At 36.6% G+C, this 18,738-nt stretch overlaps 1 protein-coding gene and 1 long non-coding RNA gene across 2 annotated transcripts in view; one reads left to right on the top strand and one right to left on the bottom strand.

Moving 5' to 3' along the window:
• Positions 1 to 18,738, bottom strand: part of LOC105877881 (uncharacterized) — an 86,559-nt gene that overhangs the window by 47,950 nt on the left and 19,871 nt on the right. The window lies entirely within an intron of this gene.
• The window catches only part of COL5A2 (collagen type V alpha 2 chain), a 140,925-nt gene continuing 130,392 nt past the window's right edge, over positions 8,206 to 18,738 (top strand). The window contains exon 1 of the mRNA XM_012777011.2: positions 8,206 to 8,499. Within this exon, the coding sequence (XP_012632465.2) occupies positions 8,406 to 8,499 (94 nt within the window). The 5' untranslated portion in view covers positions 8,206 to 8,405. The remainder of the gene's footprint in view (positions 8,500 to 18,738) is intronic.

Here is an 18,738-nt window from a genome sequence, read left to right as displayed (position 1 = left end):
GAAACAAAAATACAACAGGCATGGCACTTAAAATGGCAGGTTTATATAAAATTCTATTCTTAAGGGCCAATACAAAAACTTCTTGCATGTCATCTCAAAAGCAGAGAATTCCATAGCTCTGCAAAATAGAACTGAATTTACTTAAGTAAGTTGACAGGTTAATTTTCCCCAAAACACAGACAACCTTAAAATATTAGACAAAATACCAATGGACTTATATAATATGATAAAATGTATCACATTGATTTCCCTGCTCCCTGCTACCCTCTCCTTACCAAGAAAAGACACATTTCTGGGACCTCTGTGGCTGCCACACAATTGTCAATTGAACAATGCAAGAACTTGGAGCCTGATCGGCTGAATGACTCCTTATTTTGTTGAAACACAACTTCAGACTCTTAGGCCTTTAATTTTTGTTTTTAAAAGCAGGACATGGAGCATAGCACACTCATTTGGTATAAATGGCCTTTGGTGTCATTGAGCTTCTGGACAATTTCCCTTTTGTAGCCTGTACCTAGCCCTGCCATCTAAAAACTTTCCCTCAGGGGAAGCCCTGACTCATGAACTCTCAATTTAGCTGTGGAGAATTGCCTATTACAATACAAACAATCCTCCATGTTTTAAGATTTATTAAACTTAAAAGTAACTAGTGAATTAATGATTAAGAATTAGGAAATGGTAAATTGAAATTTGAGGGGCCAAAAATAAAGAAATAATTAAGAAATAAATTTTAAAAACGTGAACATACAAGTTTTAAGAAGAGAAATGAACAGCCCACACATGCGACAGCGTGGATGGGTCTTGGAATCAGACACACAGGCTACTATGATGTGATTCCATTTATGTAACATTTTGGAAAGGGGAAACTGTGGGGACAGCAATCAGATCAATGGTGGCAGGAGCGAGGATGGGAGGAGTAGATGAGGTCCAAATGGAGGACCTTTTTGGAGTCAAGAAAATATCCTGTAAACGGTGATGGTAGTCACATGATTGTATACATTTGTCAAAACTCAAAGAACTGTACTCCTAAAAAGGCAAAATTTGGCCTATGTAAACATGTCTCAATAAACTTAATAAACAGAATAAAAATATTGAATGAGGGAGTGAGAGAAGCACATTGTGGGTAATTAGCCTGCATTCTGGTTATCCTGGTTTTTGATCTTTAAACAATTTTAAAGTCAAATTTTAAATGACAAATTACATGTTGTTTTTTAAAGAAGCATTAATGCAGTTACTTATTTTTGTTTAATCAGCATTTATATACTAATATCACCTCTATGCTAGAAATTATCCTAAGAGCTTTATAAATTTCAATTCATTTAATACTCATAATAATTACCAATGAGGTAGGCATTTTTCAGACAGGGACACTGAAACATAGAAAAGATGTAATTTTTCCATCGTCTTCCAGCTGGTAAATGGTGGGGCCAGCATTTGGATTTTGTCAGTCTGGCTTCAAGGTTTGTGCTCATAACCACTATATGTCTGGAAACTTTTTGGTTACTACCTTCCTAGTTAGTAAAATTTGAATTATAGTTTAAATATCAAGATACAGTGGATAGAATGCTTGGACTTGGAAACCAATATTGAGACCATTAATTGTACTGTGTGACTTCTGACAAGTCACTTAATCTCTCTGAATCCCAGTGTAAAATGAGAATGATCATCTAGCCCATATTATTTCACTGGGTTATTGTGAATATCAAGGAGTAAATATGTGCTCATATAGTATGTAAAGAGAAGCCAGTGCTATTTTTCATAATATTTATGATCTTGGCTCACAGAACTCTCCATAACTTCTAAACATGACTGTTGATGCCTTGGGAGATCACACAGTATTTTAAAATGGAAAATTGTAAACTTTTCCCAAAATATGACTTAGCTAAAATACAAATCTCCAGATTAAAATGAAAATTCATATTGTAAGAATGTTAAAATGAGGGTGAAACTTTCTAAAACAAAAAAACTCTAATTATGCCTAAATGTGTAAAGATATGTTTTCAGTAGAAATATTAAGATAGAGGTAACATATATGTAAAGTTTGGATACATATACCATTTATAATTAAATTCATTGGTACATATACTTGTTTACTTTGAAAATATATTATTGATATGCTTATACAGACATTTTGAATTATTCTCCCAATATTGTAATTAGTATTCTAAAAAAAATCAGTGATAGAGTTTAAGCTAAGGAAATAAACATTGCATTATTTTTTGAAACTCAATTACGTGTTAAAAGAAAAGACTATGCCAGGATTCCAAACCTAGATCTATTCATTTCTTGCTATGTAAGTTGACAAAAGTTATTTAGCTTCTTCTATGAGCCCCAATTTCCTTTCTCATATGTAAAACAGAAAATAGCACCTACAAGACAGCATTGATTTAGGGATTAAATTAGTTAATATATATAAAGTGTTTCCACAGCACCTGACATGTAATAGTTACTTAATATATTCTAGCCATTATTATTACTATTATTGTAATGCTTTTATTTTCACAGTGACTTTCAGCTAGAAAAAGTATATTCACAATATGCAGTCTTCTTCTGTTCAAAAATTGTGGTTTGCTATTTCAAGGTGCATATGTGCTCAGACGCACCTAAGCAGCTATGTGCTCTCTTTCTGCTCTCTTACCAGTTACTCTTCCTTGCTTAGATATTTCTTTCATTAGGACCATCATTTTCCTAGTCCTCTAGGGTGGACATCTTGGAATCATCTTAATCTATGCTCACTGCTACTTCTCTCATGGTCATTCAGTCATCAAGTTCTATTGATTCAGCAAATAGCTATTGGACAAATAGGAATAACTAAGCAATGTCCATAATTTAAGGATCTTTCAGTGTGGTAGGGGAAACAGACACGTCAAGAGAGTGTGATGTCGAGTCTACATAGACATGTTGGTCAATTCCATGAAGGAGCAGACCAGTTTGTCAGGCGAGGCGATGCTTGATCTTTGCTGGCTGTTATCAGCCACTTAGTTGGCAGAGGTGTTCTCTTCAATTTCTTGTTTTTTTTTCTAGCCCTGCATAATCCATCACAAATTTTATTTCCAAAATATGTTCTGAATCCCTCTGCTTCTTTGTGTTTCCTCTGTAGTCCCCTAGTCCAAGCCAACATCATCCTCATTTGGGTTAAAAGTACTTTCTACTTGGTGTCCCCTGCATCTATCTTTGCCTTGTTACAATATATTTCTCACATGCTATTCAGATTTTTAAAAATTAGTATATTAAAACATGCTATTTCTCTGTAGAATGACCCTTTGCATTTAGAAAAAATAATTCAAACTCCTTCCCATGACCTACAAGGCTATAATAATAAACCTCATGCCCAACTTTATATTATATCATGTTAGCCATGAGGACTTCCTTTCTACTTTTGCACAATCAAAGCTTATTCCTATCTTTTGTAGGAAGAATAACAGGCCCCAAAGATGCCCATGTTCTAACCCCCAGAACCTGTGAATTTGTTGCCTTAAAGGTTAAAAAGGACTTGGCTGATGTGATTCAGGACTTTGAGGTGGGGGAAGTTAACCTGGATTATCCAGATGGGCTCAATGTAGTTGCATGAGTCCTTAAAAGCAGAGGACGCTTCCAGGATGTGGTCAGAGAAAGAGATGTGACAACAAAGGAGTGTCAGAGAGACGCTATGTTGCTAGCTTTGAAGGCAGAGGACGAGGCCATGAAACAAGGACTGTGGGTGACTTATGTTAATAGGAGCTCAAAAAACAAGCAAATTAATTTTCCCTTAGAGCCTCTAAAAAGAATGCAGCCTGTGTGACACTTTGATTTTAGCCCAGTAAGACCCATGTTAGAGTTCTGACCTACAGAAATATAAGATGATACATTAGTGTTGATTTAGGCCACAGTCAGTAGTGATTTTTATGGCAGCAATAGAAAACTAAAACACAATGCCAGGCCATTTACATTTGCTGTTTCTTTTGCTTGGAATACCTCTTTCCAGTTCTCCAGTGATAAATTCTTTTCAAATTTTAGGTCTCAGCTTCACTATTATCTCCTTAACTGGGTTTTCCCAGATAGCTCTATTGAAGTATTCCTCTTGTACTAACTCCCGAGCAACTCTAAAACAACAAGCTGTTTATTTCCTTATGGAATATCATTGTCTAAAATTACATTGTTTTCACATTTACTTATTGATTGCTGTTTCTCCACTCGAGGTGGTAAGCTCCATGGAATCAGGGACTGTGTCTGTGTTGTGTACAGCTATAGCCTACTGCCTTGAATAGAACTTGCCAAATAATAGACACTGAATAGATATTTGTTAAATGAGAGAATGAATTAGACCAGGAAGGTGGTTATTTCAGGCAAAGGTCAGGGCCTGAGTAAAATTCTGAGGTATCAAATTGCTTTAAGTTCTTGGGAAAATCTAGGTTCCCTATGAGTGAAACCAAGGAAAGCAAGGAAAGCAAAAGAAGATGGAAACCAAGAAGTAGACATTTATTATTATTATTACTTTAACATATCATGTTATGTTTTTTAAGTACTTGGGAATCAGTTTTTAAAGAAAGCAGAGTAATTGAGTGAGGGAATGCACAACAAAATCAACAGGGCTTGGTGACCAATGGGATGCAAAGAGACTCCTCCCATGGTTCTGATCTTGGGCCTAGGATGATGGCTGTAGTGTTAATGGGTATAAAGAACAATGGGAGATAATGATTTCATTTTTGGATTCTGAGTCCTATGGACCCGTCTAGCGGAAGATGTTTAATATAGGCACTTAGAAATACAGTCTGCAGCTCAGGAGGAAAACCTTGACTGAGAGTCATTCGCATGTTGATGAAGATAAATAAAGTCTAGGGATCTAATAGTCAACACAGCCCAGGTCAATAAGCAAAGGGGGAAAAAAGCTAATGGAACAACTCCAGAGAGTACAAACGGGCTCTCTGAGAGTAAATGGCAAGGGAAGTTTGACCAGCAAAGCAGGGGACATAAGAGGAGGGGGCATACGGGACCCAGGATGACATGGGAGGAAAGAGTTTCAGTAGGAAGGGAGTAGTCAGAATATTGACTGCTGTGGGGAGGAAAGAAGAAATCTTTGGGTTGATTAACAAAGGGCTCTGGCAGTGCAATATGGAGTAGAGAGCTGGTAATGAGACCCTGATGTGGAGGGTGAAGGGTGATGGGGGGAGGAGAAGTGGAAGGAAGGAAAGAGACTATAGAAGAAGCAGGGGTAAAGGAAATCTCTCCTTCTTTTTGTTTGTTTGTTTTTTTAAAGATAGGCAATAGGTGAGGAGCAGGTTTACAGGCTGCAGGAAAGGCCCTAGTAGAGAAAGAGAGGTGGAAGGTAGAGGAGAGAGAGGGGCTTACAGACAGAGCAAGAGGAGAAGGGAAGGGGTGGGAGAAGGAGTGCAGAGGGAAGAATCACCCCTGAAAGGGTGCTCGGACACCTTTTCCCCTGAGTTGGGGAGTGTGAGTGTCAGGTGGGTCTAAGTCAAGCCAAGAGGCAGTGAGCACATTCACTTTGGTGTCAGACATAGTTGAAACAGAATCCTGAATTTACTACCTAGCTGAGCAATCTTGAGCAAGTAAATGTATCTGAACCATAATTCCTTATATTATATATGTTTTTTTTCCATCTTGTCTTTGTCAGGCAATATTATATATGTTTTTTTAAAAAAGATAAATACCTCAGGATTGCTGTGAGAATTGGTAAAAATTTGCCCACTAAGCACATATTATTACAATACATATACTGTTAGGATGGACTTCACTGGAATTGGGACAGATTTCTGAGCCCTCTGTTCTAGCACTGAGGTCTAGAATCAGTTCTTCAAGTACTAAGAAATGATACTTTCCTCTCTCCTAAATTCAATCACATCTATTAAACAGGCATATCTGGTCAAAATTTGTGTACGTTTCAGTATTTTCCAAATTGTAACATTGCCCTAAAGCCAAACATAGAGAAAAAGTACAAGTCGCAAAATATTTTGCTATTTATGACTTATTGGCAGTAAGATGTCAAAACTTCACAAGGACAATGGAGAATGCTGATTTTGTCAGCTCTCCTGACAATATTTGCTATGTCTCTGTCATACCATGAGCTTTTGGTATGATGGGAAGTGGGGGCTGAAGCTGGTGGGAACTGTGAGAGGTCGCATTATGTTTTTAATCTTTCTTACACAAGTCCTGTTTCCAAGTTAAATTTAATATAACTGTATAGTAAACTGATAATAATTGTTTTCATGACAGATACTAAAATATTGATCTGAGCAGGAACTGAATATTATGTACGCTGCCTCAGTTACAAGTCCTGTGATTTTATTTAATCTTCTTTGTATTTCCAGCATGGAAATAATTTCTGAGAGTTGGAGATTCAACAGGCATAAATATCTATTGTCCTGCATTTTGGTAAAGATTCCACACAAGGTGCTTGAAAATTGTGCCAACACTTGGGATTAGTGTCTGAAGTGGCCTCATATAGTAGACTAGAACTGGCAAGCTCAGAGAATAGTTCATTTTTCCTCTGCATTTATTTGTTTTCCTGTTATTTTCTTTGATTATTTAGCAAGGTGATTTCCAAGTCCTGGCCTTACTCAGATATTCTAGGAAGAATTATTAGCAAAGGATAGTTTTTGGTCCTCCCTCAGCCCATTCACTGAGTGGGAGTAGGGCACCCCTGGGAACGGAAGTCATTGAAATTATATTTGTTGAAGCAAAAAGTTAAACTGAGGGGCACAGGGTTAGAAAGTTGGAAACTCCTTACACAGTTGACTTCTGGAATACTTCTCTAGAAATTCTTGCTCCAAAGCTAAAATTCGAAGGTTCTTGGATTTTTTTTTCTATTAGAAAAGTGATAATAATGACTTACTTATCAAATCTCTTTTTATGATCTCTCCTTTCTCTGAATTTCTACCGAGTCTTTTGCATCCCAAACATATTTATATGTTCTGGTTTTGTTAGATGTAAATTTATTTTCTCAGCATCTACATATGTTCTTTGAAGGCTATGTGCACGCCTCTCATTTCTTTTGTGTCATGCTTTTTGTCCATTGTATAGCACAGTGCAGGGCTTCTAATCATTGCTGAGTAATTGTAAACAGTTCATTCACCTGTATTGTATACAACATCCATTCTAATTCCAGGGGACTCAAGATGGCAAATAGATTAGATTATATAAAATACTCTGAGTTCATTAATATCTTGGCAAGCAGGAGTGTAGCACCAAAAGTTCAAGGATATTGCTCTTAGAATGCATATGCATCTGAGACAACTATATTCCTTGAAAAGCTGGTTTAGGGTTAATAACATCATCTACTTTTATGTAGTTCTTTGCAATTTGGAACTTAATAATATACTACTCATTTTAGTGTCACTAAACCCTGTATACTGGTCAGGGTAAAGCCCTTTTATCAAATGAGAAAATTGGAGTGCACAAAGATAAAGAACTGTGTGCACGTTTGAAAAATTGGTGAGTAGCAGAGCTGGTATTTGAACTGAACCTTTCTATATCCAAATGTAGTTTCTCTCATTTTTCTACACTAGCTTAGTAGTCAGTATTTCTACATAATACAATTCTTGGGGAGAAGAACCTGCAGATGCGGCCCCTTAAGAGATGTGGAGAGATTAGGATAGGACCTATCTTCTGGATTCAGAGTATGATGTGTCACAGATTCATTTGTCCAAAATAGTTTTCTCACCCGGACTTTACCTGGGCAACGTTCTAGTTCTCATAGTTCCCTTCTGGAGTATTGGGTTGTGGGGGGGTGTGTGTGTGAGGGGGAGAAAACCAGAATTGGAGAGGGGATAAAAATAATTCCTATTTAGGCAAAAGAAAGAGTTAAAATGTGATCCTTTCACGGTTTAAGGTGGAGAAGAGAGTCTTGAATTATCTGAATGCCAAAAACTAGGCTAAAAGGCTGCATTTCCTCCCTAATGTCTTTTTCAGCTTATAGGGGAAAAGTTAAGGCGTGTGTCTGGGGGAAGGGTTAGGGAGGGGAGAATAGGACTCTTTCCTTCTAACAGACTTTCTTAAAAAAATAAAATAAAAAGAAAGAGAAATAAAAGTTTGTTTCTGTTATTAAGCCCCATCCATGCTTTAAACATAAATGAAGCAGGGAAAGTTCAGGCACAGAGGCGCGCGTTCTGATTTGGTTGTTTACCATCAATCAGACCGCTGCTTGGCAGACACTGGATGGTTATGAGCCTGAACAAGCTGAAAAGGGGCAGGAAAAGAAGTGGAGGCAGCATTCTTCCTATTTAAAGCTGCATCGCTTGAAAAAAGTTTTCACAGACTGTGCTGGAGCTGGTGCTGAAAAAGGGGGTTTGCAGAGGCAGCCCTGGGGCTGGTGCTGAAAGAAGAGCCCACGGCTGACTTCATGGTGCTACAATAACCTTAGAATCGACTTTTATTCCCAGGAGGACCCACATGTCTAATATTTAGACGTGATGGCAAACTGGGTAGAAGCAAGACCTCTCCTCATTCTTACTGTTTTATTAGGGCAATTTGTCTCAATAAAAGCCCAGGAAGAAGGCGAGGATGGTGAGTTTGCCGTTTGCTTTGCTTGTGGTGTTTATTGCACGGTTTGGGAAATAGGTGGAATGTTAAGCCCCAGGAAGAGCTTGAAGAGGAGGTTCTGGTTTGAAGTTTGAGAAGGGGGCTGACAGATTTGCACCTGGGAAACGGCTTGGAAGACAATCGGGGATGTTTGTAAATCCGGAGCTTCTAGATCTGTCGTTGGGAAGAGTACACTACTAAATGTTTCTGGGAAAGCCTAAGATAAGTCCTTTTTGCCTGAGTGTGAGAGTGGGAAGTTTAAAAGAAAAGAAGAATGCTTAAAACGGAGCACTAAAGGCATTTTAGCCAGAGGAATTCTGGTCTGTAGGCTGGAGTTTTCAGAGCAAGGAGAAAAGTCACGGCAGAAGCTGGGTAGGGTGGAGTCTTTTTTGTACTGAACTTCAGCTGCTTCATAAAATTCTTTGTTTAGAAAAACCTCTGCAGCAACTCTGATAGCTCCGACTTTTCTTTGTCTTTGGCTCCTCATTCTTTTCTCTTTACAGACTTATGCTTCTTCACCATTTTCATTTGTGATCCTAAAGTCACTTTTGCTTTTACTGGGAAGCAGTCTCGTTTATTTCTCCATGACAGAGGCTGATAGAAGCCAGATTTCTTAAACAGTGGTATTTTCCCACCCTACTGACTTGGTTAAGAGGACAGTGGTGGTTCCCGGTTAGATGGTGGAAGGCAGGAAATCAGCATGTCTTATATATAATTTATTTGGTATGGAGTAAATTGTATGGACATTAACACAAGTTTTTTTGTTTGTTTGCTTTTTGCTTTTGTAAAAGATAAATCTTGCCTGGTTACTAAATTTTTTTCCTACACAATTTGCATATATTAGAGTTGGATTATATGGTATGGCTAAGCAAAAATGCATGGCTATTACAGAATATAAGAAAATATTTAAACTGATTTCACTGATTATTAAATCCTTACTCTTGAGGGTTACAGTCTCAAATACAGACATGTGTTCTTTTATAATGGGCCATTATAGATTTTCATAACTATTTGACATCAAACTCAACCTTTTAAAACTTTGCACATTCATTAACCTTTTCTGTTACTTTCAAATATATACACACACATATACATATATACATATGTGTATATACATATATTTACTACATATTTCTGCTTATGTGAAGATGTTCATAAAATTAATATAGAGATCACCAGTCCTAAAAACTTTTAAAGAGTGAAAATAAGAATCTGGACATGAAAACCCAACAATCTATCAGGAGTCCCATAGAGGGGGCACTTTCTAAATCTTGGAACTTTTTCTGTTTTAAAAAATGAGGCAATTTATTTAAGGTAAAAAGTTTTGAGTTTCTTTGTCATAGTGAAAAGCATGTGTTGTTTTGGAAGGGTGGGAAAGATAATTGAATATGAAGTAGGTATTAGAAGAGGAGAGAAAAATACAGAAAAATTACAATAGATATAGAAAATCTGATTATACAAGGAACAGTTTACTCCCTTCCCCCACCAAACAACCAACTTCAACTGAAAATTTTAATACAGCTTTCTTTGTTAATTTATATTAAAATTAATAACTTACTCTTATAAAGTACTGAAATAATTGACTATGTGAATAAATGAAAGGACTCTTTTATAAGATACATGAAATAGGCCAAATATTAAAAGACTTTCCCAAATAGTTTTAATTACTTTGTAGGTGTTTTTTAAAAATGACCAGGGTTTAATTTTCCTTAATACTAATTTACATAAATGTGAGGAATGCAATACTTGGTGTAAAAAAATGTCCCCAACTCCAAACCAACTCCAGTTCCCCCAGGATAACCAAATAGCACAGAAACCGGAATTCCAAACATCAGATTTTACAGAGAATGTGTGATTGCTTGCACATGTATTGTAAAAATAAAAAATAAATTTCTCTATTTTATTACTATTACCTAAGAGAATATATGTGATAAATATTCAATAGCAAAAGAAAGTAGTTATGGCCCTAATTAAGGATAACACAGAAAAGAATTAAAGGATCTAGTGTATTTAGAGCCAATTAACTCATACTATATTTGCTTACCATGAATATTTTGATTTAAGTTGATATTGTAGGGATACTTGGCAATACTTTATTTTCCCTGTTCAGGCATGTCAGAAACTTAATGAAAATGTCAGAATTTAGAAACTCTATGTGATTTTGAGTTTGGGAAAAAGTAAGCTTAGGCAAATGCTTTAAATTAAATAAATATCTAAGGCACACATGCAAAGCAAGTACATTTCTCAAATTTTAGTTATAACTAAGTCCCATAATGTGGTATTTACTTTGTGTACAAATATTTTCCTTTGGAAACACAGAGACCTGCTATTGCATGTAAATGCATATTTACAAGCTTTTATTTTTTCTTTCTGTTTATGACTTCAAGGTATATTTGACTTTGGTTATTTACCAAAAATGTAAAATATAAGCACAGTGGGCCTGCCTGATAGAAATAGGTAAGATTGATAAGAATAAATGTAAATAAAGTTTTAGGCATTTTAGGCCAAAATCAATACTACTTCTCACTAAAGTTTAAGAACTTATCTGATTTTTTTCATTGATAAGAAACTGAAAGGAGAAAGTTTGGGAGTTGGGTTAACTTTAGTTGAAAGTATAAAATAGCAATAATCAGGGAGTTAAGATGACAAAACCAGCTTTTCAAGAATTTGTGTGTTTTCGGGGGGAAGGGGTCCAGTGTGTGTGTATATCTTTGAAATATTCCATATTTGTTTTTTGTAAGAGAAAATACTAGAGAATTTGTGGTTTATTTTATATTACTAAATAAAACTCTAACATCTAGTGAACTACACTCATTCTTATTATTAGAAGTAGGCATACTTAATTTTAAAAAATAATATTTGGTATCAATCATTGTATTCAACAGCAGATGAGCAAAGGAGAGAAGGGAAGGGGCTGAAACATACCATTTTATTTCCAGAAACTGTAAACTTCAGTGCTTTCAGAGGCCAGGCAGGTAACATAAACAAGTGAATCAAGCGAGTGTTTCCACATCAACAGGGGATGAGGAGGCCTGTGGGGAACTGAAGATGCATGCCTGCCTTAAGGTATTCAAAATTAATGTTTTCAGAGGTATTGCATAAGCCAATTAAAATATATATGAGTGCCAAATGTGGCTTATGGACCGTATGTTTGCAGCCCTCCTGTTGTAACTTTACACTGATATCCTGGACCTAAGCCAACTTCTGGTTACTAAGAGATGAGGGTCTCACAGTTCTTTCTATGTCATGTTCTGTTGCATTTTTATGATGTTATGTCTGCCATTTATCTCATTGTTAAAATACAAATATGAAGAAGCAGATGCTTAATACTCAGCAGTCCTTGAATGGAATCACTTTAAAGGAGGTACACAATATAAATACATAGCTTAAGATACTTGTTGACTCATAGTTTTAAACTCATTGCTATTGAAATACTTTGGATCATGTAGTATATGTAGGCTTTTCTTTTTAGTGGGTGTTCGTGTTTAGGTCCAAGTGTATATAATAGAATACAGTAGTCTAAACAAACAAACAAATAAAAACGCCTTTTTTCCCTTATGTAAAGAAAGGTTTTTAAGTAGGCAGTGAAAGCCTAGCATATTGGATCCACAATGTCATCAGAGACTCAGGCTTTTTATAGCTCTCTACTTCCTTATCTCTAGGGTATGGTCTTTGATTTTATGGCCCTAAATGGCTGCTGGAGCTCCAGCCATTACAGGTACTTTCTAGGCATGTGTATAGAGGATGGGAGACAAAGGCTGTGAGCTCCCTCCCACGCCCATGAAGACTTTTAAGTCTTCTTAACATTTAAACTTACTTCTGGTTGGCCAGCATTTAGTCATATGGTCATACAAAGCTACAAGGTCTGCTAGGAAATGGAGATTTTAGCTGGGTGGCACTGGCAATATACTGTACTAAATAGAGTTCTATGAAGAATATAAAGAATGGCTATTAGGAGGCAACTGCAGTCCTACCACAGTGAGTACACGTGCCAGCTACTTTTAGTAGACTAGATCTTATGGTTTCAGTGGACAGAATATAGTTGTGTGACCAGATCTACACTGGTTATTGTTCATTTCTGAGTAGACTACAAATCCAAGAACACTGGATGGCACTTAAATATGAGGGTGCATTTTATTCACTTTTTAATCTAATTCTCTTCAGAAAAATTTAGAAGTTATCTGTAACTTTTATCCAAACTAAATTGATGCTTAATATGAAGAGTAGATCTCTCTCTACTTATGTATTAATAGATTGGTAGATTGATAGATTTAATGAATTGTTTCCATTGACTAACACACTGTATACTTTGACCATGACTCCGTAGGGTAGTTTGTAAGCACCCCACAGATCAGCGTTGAGATGACTGCATAAGAAATAGCCTGGGATCTTGTTACTAATACAGGTTCTATGTTCTTCTCCTTTCCAAATACCCTGATTTAGTAGGTTTGGATGGGATCTGGGGAATCTATGTATTGTCAAATCTCTTCTGGTGACTCTAATTCACACTGGTGAACCAATGTATTAAATCTTTGACTTGCACTCTTTTGATCTTGAGGTGGACCAATTGGCTTTTATGTTCCAAGGCTACACATTGAGACTTTTGGTAATTACTTGCTATTCTAGTTATTCATTTTGCTTATAAGGCTGCCTAGTTCAAGTTTATTGATAAACTATGACAAATTCACCATCATTTCCAGAAAAATAACTGAAGGCCCTGATCCCCTTCATGGTTGGTTAGGTGAGTTTTTCATTTTCAATCCCTCCTGTCTCTTATTTTTGCTCTTCATACTTTCAGAACTGTCACCACAGGCCTGAAATTCAAGGTGTTCATCATTCTAGACATGCACCTAATGCAAGATGTGAGGCAAAGCAGAAAGAGGAAGCTTTGTTTTGAGAAGGTGGGGCTTAGAAGATTTCAATGATGCTATTCTATTGCCATAGAATGAATTTTTTTTAATTATAGAGTCTGCTTCAGGTTGAAGAATGCTCCAGGTTCATGCATCATCACTTGGCCTTACGTGGCATTCATAATGTGTTTGAACTTTTTGATCTGATGATTTTTGCTCTGAGATCATAACATTGAAACCGTTATTTACATATGAGAGATATAGTAAAGGTAGGAGGAAAAGACCAGAACTGTTAATTTTTAATTGATCTGCGGTATTAAGTTGGGCAAGTTGCACAAGTTTATGTAAGACAAATCTATTCTAGAGTTAAATAACATGCTTTTCTTTGATTTATTATTTTCTATGATTTATATCAATGACACTGGAAGGTTCATTAAAGATATTAAATTAGACATTATCAATTTACTATTAAGTATGAGGTCTTTGAGATTTTCTTATAACTGTAACAATAACAGCTTGAAAAAGTTGTTTTGAGTCAGAATGAAATTATTAGGAAGATGCTGATAATTTAGTTTTCCTTTAAAATTTATTTCCACATAATTTCACACATAAATTATCTAAATTTTATGTAAGACTTAAGAGTTGCCATATTCCTCATTTAACTATCTACTCTTGGCATTTATATGGCGCACCAGTCTATCCTAAAAAAAAAAAAAAAAAAAAATTGCCTTAAAGATGTGACTGTATTGGCAGCCTTAGGGTTTTTATTTTATTTTATTGATATGTTTAAAACTAAACCCTTCAAAATAAATCAAGATGGTCCCATTTTATACACTCTCTAAGGCTGTGGTCCCCAATCCCTGGGATGCCAATCAGGACTGGTCTGTGGCCTGTTAGGAACCAGGCCTCACAGCAGGAGGTGAGTGGCAGATGGGCAAGCAAAGTGAAGCTTCTTCTGTATTTACAGCTGCTCCCCTATGCTCTCATCACTGCATAAGCTCCGCCCCCTGTCATGTCGGTGGGGGCATTGGACTCTCATAGGAGCTCGAACCCTACTGTAAACTGGGTATGTGAGGGATCTAGGTTGTGTGCTTCTTCTGAGAGTCTAATGCCTAATGATCTGAGGTGGAGCTGAGGCGGTGATGCTAGCACTGTGGAGCGGCTGCAAATACAGATTATTATTAACAGAGAGGTTTGAGTGCACAATAAATGGCATGTGTGCTTGAATCATCCCAAAACCATTCCCCTGCCCCAGTCCATGAAAAAATTGTCTTCCATGAAACCAGTACCTGGTGTCAAAAAGGTCCCTGGGACCCTTGCTCTAAGGAACAGTAAGTATATCAGGGAAATTACAAATCTTGCCTTCTAGAGAGAAAGCTGTAATGTTAACAGTAAGTATATCAGGGAAATTACAAATCTTGCCTTCTAGAGAGAAAGCTGTAATGTTAATAATATTAGTAAATTGATATTAATAAGTCAATGGAACTTTGTCTCCATAGCCTTCTGGTACAATGCTCAAACTCAAAAATGTTTATATGCCATTTTTTTTTAGGTTTAGATTTGAGAAGAAGGCAATTCTCAGTTGTTTTTTTTTTTTTTTTTTAATTCCCTGGGGTGTCTGTTCAGCCAGAATTGTGAATTCAGCCTTAAGATGACAACAAACTATATTCTTGGTTGAAACATTGCTTGCAACATAAGCATCAAAGCCTTGTTATAGTCTCTATAGCATAAAAGTATAGTGAGCCTTGACCCAACTTTCATGTGAGAGAACACTTGCGTTCTGCTCTTTGCTGTATTTAGCAGTTTTGCAACCTGCAGAGAGTCCTTTAACCTCACTGCACCTTTGTGTCCTCACCTGAAATAGTGGGAAAATAGTATACACTCCTGTTCTGGGACTTGTAGAAGGATTATTCGGGAAATTTACCTAAAGTAAATTTAGAGTACTTAATGAGATAGAGAAATTTAGTAATTTTAGAGTACTTAAATAAGACAGAGAAAGTGATATTAGAATCTGTTTCAGTCATCACAAATACAAGCCTTTGTGGTATTTTACTTTCATCAAATTTTTGAAGCACTTTCTGGATTTGTTCTCAGGTATTTTATTTGTTCTCCATCTCCTTGGGGGAACTTGTTTTACCAATTGCACTCTCTTTTCTATAATTTCAATCACTTCTTTTTTGTCTGTTCTTTTCCCTTAGCCTGTAAACAAGTCCCAGTCACTCCCAGGCCTGTGTCTAGCTCCTGCCCTGTTTTTATTCTTAGGCCAGCTGTTCCAAAGGAGCAGTTTTCTGTCTCTGCCTCCCCTGCCCTTACCTGCCCCCTCCGTTCCACTTAAGCTGGTCTAGTAAGATGAGGATTAAAATGCTTGATGTTCCAATTGGCCCGTTTCACCTCATTTTATCAGTCCTTTTCCTTATTTGATCCCAATAACCACTCCAGCTTTCCTGAAATTCCACTCTCTGAAGGTGCTTCCTCCACCTCCCCACCTTTTCCCTCTCAGCTCCATTCATGGGCTGCTTCTCCTCTTTTCTCCCTTCACACTTTTTCCTTCTCATTGGATTTAATTCATTGATTACTGCTGCATATTCTCCTCCTAGGCCATCTAGGAATAAGTGTTTTGCATAACAGCTAAATGCTGATAATTCTCAACTCCCTCTCTCCAACCCTGATCTTTAATATGAACTTCAAAGTTCATATTAACTCTGGGCTACCCGCTGGGTGGCCCAGAACCACTTCAAGTTCAATGTATCCCAAACTCCACTCATTATCTTCCCTCCAAGACTAAGTCATTTTTCTTATGTAGTCCTTCTTATGTCGGTTAATGGCAGTATCATCCAACCTTGTCATTTAATCAGTCATTCAATCAGTAAAATTCCAATCAGTCACTAAGCTCAACCGTTTTACCTGCTAGATATTTCCCAACTATATCTCTTTTCTATCTCTACTGCAAATGCCTCCGTTCAGGCCCTCATCATCTATTCCTGGATGGCTGCAATGGCATCTAAATTCATCCCCTTGCCTCCCCTGTGCTCACTTACCATGCACACATAAACATATCCTCTTTGTTGCCAGTGTGATGTAGAACGAAAATCTATTCATGTTTTTATTTCCTTAAAACCTTCCATTGGCTCCCATAACTCGAAGAATGAAGAACAAGCTACTTAGCATGGCATACAAGACCCTCCTGATCTGGCCCATTTATAGAATCTTAGGCACATCAACTGTCATTCTCTGCCTCAAAATAAGGAATTGCTTGTAACTTCTACCCCCCAACACACACACACACACACACACACACACACACACACACACACACACACATTTTCCCTTTTTTAAAATCTCTACTCCTCTACTGTCCACATTCCACTCAGATCTCACATTCTCTCATTAGTTGAGAGAAGGGCTTCTCCTCTGCCATCTCACAACCCTCATGACACCTCTCTCATGCATGAGCTACATATATCACACTGAGAATGCTTTCTTCCCATGAATTCATTTTACATATTCCTGCCACATTAGTCTTCCTATGCCCTATTTTCATCATGTCACTCTCTAGTCAACTTGTCATTGACTATTGCATGATACTTAACACATTATATTGACCTAAACTCTTTGTGTGTCTTCTTTTTGTTTTTTTTTAACCTAACAATGCCAAAATTATCCAGATGGTATGTAAGGCTACTCATGATCTTCTCCATTCTGTCTATTAATAAACAACTACTATTATTTCTATTATTATTACTTAACACTATTGATTGCAACACACCATGAGGCATTCTTTCTCAAGTCAGATCTAACTTCTTACTGTTCCCACATCTAATCCTTGTGATTTGGGTACTTCTATGCTTCTTCTTTTACATTCTCTCTGCCTGTTGGCATTTTCCTTCAAGTTCTATTTCAGTTCTTATATCTGCTCAGAAATTAGGAGATTCTTATCAACAATAAATATCCCTTTTCCTTTCAGTGTATCTTCTCTAAGGGCTTCAAGTGTGTTGGTGTTAACCAATGGTAAATTTCTTGGGAGATAGGGGCTATGCCATAAATTCTTTTTATGTATTAGGTATATCCATGCATATATGCCAATTCAATAATATTTGTGAAACTCTAAAAAAAATTTTTCCCATCATTAACTCATTCAAGTATTGAGCAAAGTGAATTCAAATTCAGGTTTTGTATATATTTGGGCAATTTTCTGAATTTCCCTGTCTTGGTTTTTTCATCTATAAAATTAGAATACTAATATTCACCTCAATTAATTTTTATGAATACTATAATGTATATAAGCCATCTACATCATAGCATGACTCCCAGCAAATAGGAGAAGTTTATTAAATGGTAGGTGATATTATTATTACATTGCTATTTAATACTCATAACAGTAATAACAAATGCCAATTGGGTGATTATGAGAACTAAGATGTTAGATGTTATAAAAAGAAAAAACTTTTGCTCTCAAAGAAATTAAGTCTAGTATAAAATTTAAAACATAAATTTTATCTACTTTTCTACTACAGTCATTTTGACAACACAGCAATAATTTTATTTATATATTGCTAATAAGCTATTTAAAGCCCATTTAAAAATTTTGCTGTTCAAATAAAAGGGCTGTATTGTATTGTCCCCTTTTGTAGGTTTACTACTCAACAAAACAACAAAAGAAAGTAAAAACAAAAGCCTTTTCCCACTGGAGACTTTCTGATGGCCCCATGATTTGAAGTAGGACGGCCCCTTTCCTGTTTTACACCCCCACATACACTTAGTTCTCCGTGACGGTTCCTAGTGGGCGAGCAAGCCACGTACGGCCCACTCCACGCCCCAGTGCCACCTCATGTCTGTCTACCAGCCCTGTCTGCTTCAGAATTTATTTTCTGAAAATATGATAGTCATAAAAGTCTCTATTCAACATTAGTAGCTTATTTTCCACTCTGTGTTTCTCTGGGTTGCATTTGGAATGAGAGGAATTGCTTCACTGCACAGGGATTTATAAGACAGCTCCCAGGCCTATTTGGATACAGTAGTGGGGATGACCATCTTTTCCCAGACTTTTCCCAGTGCAGCAAGTGTCTTCATTTTCCAAGGCTGTTCATTTACCTCACTTCCTTCACTCCCAGGGGATTCTTGTGAAATCTTCTCCAGAAAGCAGAAACTGGTGTGGCATATGGGCACATTACATTATTACATTATTTAGACTCGCACTTTTCTTACTTTGCTGCACTTTTCTTTCTTCTTAGTTTTTCAAACTTAAAAAAAATAAAACCTGATAGGTTCAACTTAGAAGGAGAGATGCAGGTAGAATTTTACCAGATACTTTGTACCTATAAAATTCTGTAATTAAATATTTGATATTCAGTATGGTTGTTCTGTGGCTATCACT

Source organism: Microcebus murinus, chromosome 8 (assembly GCF_040939455.1).
Source record: "Microcebus murinus isolate Inina chromosome 8, M.murinus_Inina_mat1.0, whole genome shotgun sequence".
In the NCBI taxonomy this organism is placed as follows: domain Eukaryota; kingdom Metazoa; phylum Chordata; class Mammalia; order Primates; family Cheirogaleidae; genus Microcebus; species Microcebus murinus.
Note: the sequence above shows the minus strand (reverse complement) of the source record. Positions and strands in the feature narration are given on the sequence as shown.